Below are 5254 nucleotides of genomic sequence, written 5' to 3' on the forward strand. Positions count from 1 at the left end.
TCCTGTTCTGTGTCTGTTCATTAACCTGCCAAACATATGTGGATCCTGGTGGGAAAAGAGAGATAATGGTTTTTGAAAACTCAAGTTTCGATGTTCCAGCCTGTATATGTGTGCCAGTGCCGGATGAATCTGTTCATGTCTTTAGATGAAGTTAGAAATAAAATGAATACTGTTTTCACTGCACACACCTTCACAGGGCAAGCCAACACTGCTTTCATGTGTTGGCTGGAACGTAATATGCCTATTTCAAATGATGAAACACCAATAAGGGTCTCTTACAGTGGACAGAACAATTGTGTTTCAGGAACCATCTGACTGCATTTTATATCTACCAAGATCGAATTTATTTTCTGAAAGAAATCATTGTTAAAGTGTCACACTTCCAGGGTAAAACTGGAGATTTGGCAGCTGTGGGACATTAAGTGCAGTTGTGTGTGGGTGTGTTGGCATTATTAGATAGAAGAGCAGATGTAAGATTGTAAAAACAAGATTTATGGTCCAGAGCGAATCTTGATTGAGGTTTTTTTTTTTTTTTTCTGCAGAAATCGTGGATGGAAACGCCAAGATGACCCTGGGTATGATCTGGACCATCATCCTCCGTTTCGCCATCCAGGACATCTCTGTAGAAGGTACAGCTTCCTGCGCTTTCATTTGCATAAACACAGTCAAGATCAGCAGCAGCTTGGCAGAGAAGTGCCACTGCGACGGCTCGGCGTAATTAGCTCAGACCTGCAGGAATCTTTGGTGCTTGCACGCACACGCAGATGTGCAAGCTGAGGATGCATTGTGGGAACTAGAGTGGAAGTAACAGGCTAGAGACACACACACAGGGCAGTGAGTAGTGGTGGGATCCAGACAAGATAAAACGGGTCTGGTCTGCATGACTGCTCACTAAGACTGAGGATGATGTGAAACTACTCTAGCGGTGCTATGAACAGCGTTACACCTGCTTTTATTATGATTATTATTACCTGCTTAAGCAAGAAACCAGGTAATGAAAATATGCAAACAATGCTAATTTACACCATTAGTCTATAGGCAGGAAACAGACATTACAATGACAATATACAGATACACAGATATAATACACAACTCAAACACCGATAGATTTCTACACTTCAGCACTTCCTCTTTGGGAAATGTTTTTGACGTTTGCATTTATTTTGCTCCATAAAAGTTGACTGGCTCATTATTCCTCAGAGCTCTAACGACTCTGTGGCGGCTAATTAAAACTGTCTGTGCTGCATAAACTCTGGTGGGTGTGGGCCCCGCGCGATAAGGAATATTGAGTCATATATTTTCTATTCTCCATATTAGTGGCTGATATTTTTCTGACGTTGTTCGGCTCCTGCAGTAAACAAAAACATCCTTGTTCTGAAGCGGTTCATATTTAGCACACTCATAAACAGCTGCTGCAGTGTACCTTAATGGAATAAAGTGTACTTGGTCGAATGTAATGAAGATAATTTCTTCACAATTTTCAAAACACTCCTCCTTTTCTCTTTTCTCTCCTACTGCTCCTCTTTTTTCCTCTGTTTGTTCTCCTCTTCTTCTCCTTCATTTTCCTCATTGCAGAGACCTCTGCGAAGGAGGGTCTTCTCTTGTGGTGCCAGAGGAAGACCGCTCCCTACAAGAATGTCAATGTGCAGAACTTCCACATTAGGTAACACACACACACACACACACACACACACGATTTAAGATTAGACTGATCTCAGTTGTTTAAGGGCCATTAGAGTTATTCTTGGATGAAAGCTGTTGACACATTTAAAGATCAAAAGGTTATCAGAAAATTATAGATATTCAGCTTTTCCACCAGAATTCCATCTTGAGGCTGGAAAATCCTCTAAAAGAACGTTTAGGTTCTCGTGGGACAGTAAAACTCTCCAGTGAAACCCTGAGGTAAAGAGTGTTTATGGTTAGCTGTAGTTTGCAAGGAACTTTCGTGATATCAGAGCTGGACGACACAACGGGGCAATATTAAAAAGAAAACAGGGTTCTTCTCGGTTGTCATGGAGCAGTTTGAGCACATCTGCTGGTATATGAGTGGTTTATGTCACCATGAACTAATACTGATTAATGCTGGATGGAAGCTCAGTGCTGTCTAGGAATATAAAATATTGCTGAAATTAAGTGCTATAATTGTGTAGAAAGGTCGCCCCCTGTTGGACTGGAACTGGAACATGTTTCCCTGCTCTGTGCTGATGTATACAGCACATACAAAGTACAAGTTATATATAAAACCCTTTTTATTTTCAGCATTTTACCTTAAGATCAAAGCAAACTAATCTAGAATGAAATTATTTTGTCACCATCTTGAAGATGAATACATTTCTCACTTGCAATAGTTTTCTGATGTGATCTTATTGTGACCTTCTAAATTTCAGTTCAGTGACTTCAGAGGTGTGTTATTCTGCTACAATGTAGTTCATACATTTAATTAGTCACAATAAAAAAGGTGTTTCTAAACTGGCGGTGATGACAGTGGCAGCCCCCCTCCACCTTCCACTCATCTGTTCTCTCTGTCTAACAGCTGGAAGGACGGTCTCGCCTTCAACGCTTTGATCCACAGACACAGACCGGATCTCATCGATTACGACAGCCTCAGAAAGGTACTCACACACACACTCACACACACTCACTAGACCTACACTACTGCAAGACTTAAACATTACATTTCACATTTTCTGTTCCAACTCAGTTCTAATTTATAGTTTTTGCATTTTTTGATGCAAACCAGCAGTTGAGTTTCAACATGGATCTTGCTAATAATAGAGTAAAATAAACTAACCTAATTCTAATAAATACGTTTGTTGTCCTCTGCTGTGATTGTTTGTTTAGGATGACCCAGTGACCAACCTGAACAATGCCTTTGAGGTGGCTGAGAAGCACCTGGACATCCCCAAGATGTTGGACGCAGAAGGTAGGCTGTGTTTGTGAATGAAACTGTATTATCATTATCATTATTATCATCATTATTATTATTATTGTTGTTTTTATTACTATTATGATCACATTGTCCTGTGTATGTACTATAATGTACTATATTTGCACTCACTGTTTTCAGTAAATGGCTGTGTTTACGTGCACAGCAGGGTGACTGTTACCCATAATGTACGTGGGCAGTTGTCTGATTGAGCTACTTGAGTTATTTCATAATGTTACAACCCCTGTATTATTCTCATTTATATTGGTTAAACACACTGGAACAGCTAATTACATTGTTCCATAGTAGCACTGTGTATTGGCAAAAATCTGGCGATACGATAGGACGATACAGTTTACGATTTAATACACTGCGATAGTGTAATCTAATATAAAACAGTGGGATCTGCATTTGTATGTAACAACCAACATCATAGCCCTCAGCTTACAACACTGAATGTCATAAAACAAAATATTGCAATACTCAATAGTATGGATATTTTACATCCCTATTTAATACACAGTTTGTTTGCAGGTCCCAATGTGACTGTGTCTATGTCTTAAGTCTAAAATCTGATGGCCGAGATGGGCCGAGATGAGCCGACCGCATACTGACCTAAATCCTTTTTGCCACACAGATGTAAATACGTTCTGAATGTCTGTAACAGCCAATCAGATCAGAGCACCTGCTGTGCATGTGACTGCAGCTGTGCTCTGATGTTACCGTGCTCCTGGTCAGAGTACAGTGCGGCGTGTCCTAACTGAATTTAATGATCGCCACGCTTCCATTACAGTCACAGTGTTGATGTGCATGTGAATGTGGCCACTGATCTCCACTGTTGTACCTGTTATATGAGCTGTTCCAGCAGATGAGAGGATCGGTGGCGCCTCCCTCCCTCCCTCCCTCCCCTTCAGTTCATTGTTCCTCCTCCTCTGTCTCCTCATATGCTCAGATGTAACTGTCTGAATGTCTGTCTGTATGTGGAAAGGGTCGACCAATATGAGCACTGAGAGCTGAGGCTGATATTTAGATTTTTAGTTTCCCAAATAACAAAGAAGAATAGTAATATACACACACAAACTTCAGTTTTCCAATTTAAGTTAAATGTTTACTGGCAGTCTGTAGTGAACTGCTGTATAGGTCTGACCCTTGTATGTGCTGTGATGTTATTTCTGTGTCCGTCCGTTGTATTTGTACCCGTTCTGTTTGCCTGTGAATCCCGTTTTGATCGTCCTGTCTGGCTGTTAACAGCTACAGCAGCTTGTTGAATGTGTGTCTCTGTTTTGCCAGCCTGTTTAATATGTATGTTCGTGTTGTCTGTAATTACGTGTCCTCTGTCATGCCTGTATGCCTGTGTGTGTGTCCTCATAACCACGGTCTTCCCCACCCTCCATATAGACATTGTGAACACTGCTCGTCCAGATGAGAAAGCCATAATGACTTATGTGTCCAGTTTCTACCATGCCTTCTCTGGAGCACAGAAGGTACCCTCTGACCCCCCCCCCCGACCTTCACCTTTAACCCCCCCATTACTAACAAGGTGCTGCTTCCTGTCCAGCATGGCCTCACTCTCTCGACAGCGCTGCTAAACCCCTCGGGACACAGCGAGGACACTGGATTTGTTGGGACACAAACACACACACACACATACGGAGACACAGTAGAGGGAATGTAACTGTGTTGGTGAAAGCAGGAAATATTCTGCCCGCTGTGGTTTTGGGATGAGTCTGTAGACTGCAGCTGAGCTTCTTGGTAATGCCGTCTTAGAACAATTGGGTTATTCATAAAACGTTTTAGATGTTACTCAGTGATTAAATCAGTGTGAACGACGGTGTCTGTACATCCTCGGGACATCTATGTTTTCTGCAGCTGGACTTGCAGATCGTCTTTTATAGCTCAGGTGAAAGCAGTGTGTGTAGTGTGCCGATGCAGATTGTAGGGTAGTTTAGGGTAGTTTGTAGGTTACAGTCCATTTCAGAGGATCTTTTCTAAAGAAAACGAACTCTGGCCATGTGCAGCCTGTTACTGATTCTATGAGCTGAATTTTCTCTCCTCCACTCCTCCTCCTGTGTTTATTCCACCCACCCATCTCTGTCCTTCAGTCTCTCCTTCACCTCCTCCCCTCTCCTCACCCCTCTGCTCTCCCTGTAGGCCTCTGACAGGAAGCCAGTCGATGCGTCTCTTGTTTTTGCTCCTCTTCCTCTAATTAATTTTCTGGCCTGTTCAGAACTTGTTTGTGTTCCTCTGCAGTCTCAGGAGAGGGGAGTGTGTATTAGTGTTGTTGATCGTGTGTGTGAGACAAATAGACAGCTGTGTGTGTGTGTGTGT

The 5254-nt window shown here is 42.1% G+C and overlaps 1 protein-coding gene across 1 annotated transcript in view; it reads left to right on the forward strand.

The window, feature by feature from the left end:
* LOC118341390 (alpha-actinin-4-like) overlaps positions 1-5254 on the forward strand; it is a 56832-nt gene that overhangs the window by 37198 nt on the left and 14380 nt on the right. Inside the window, exons 4-8 of the mRNA XM_035679637.1 lie at positions 543-629; positions 1576-1663; positions 2534-2612; positions 2842-2923; positions 4325-4410. Coding sequence (XP_035535530.1) covers positions 543-629; positions 1576-1663; positions 2534-2612; positions 2842-2923; positions 4325-4410 — 422 coding nt within the window. The remainder of the gene's footprint in view (positions 1-542; positions 630-1575; positions 1664-2533; positions 2613-2841; positions 2924-4324; positions 4411-5254) is intronic.

Source organism: Morone saxatilis, unplaced genomic scaffold (genome assembly GCF_004916995.1).
Source record: "Morone saxatilis isolate NCDOM2014 unplaced genomic scaffold, NCSU_SB_2.0 Contig8, whole genome shotgun sequence".
NCBI classification, from domain to species: domain Eukaryota; kingdom Metazoa; phylum Chordata; class Actinopteri; family Moronidae; genus Morone; species Morone saxatilis.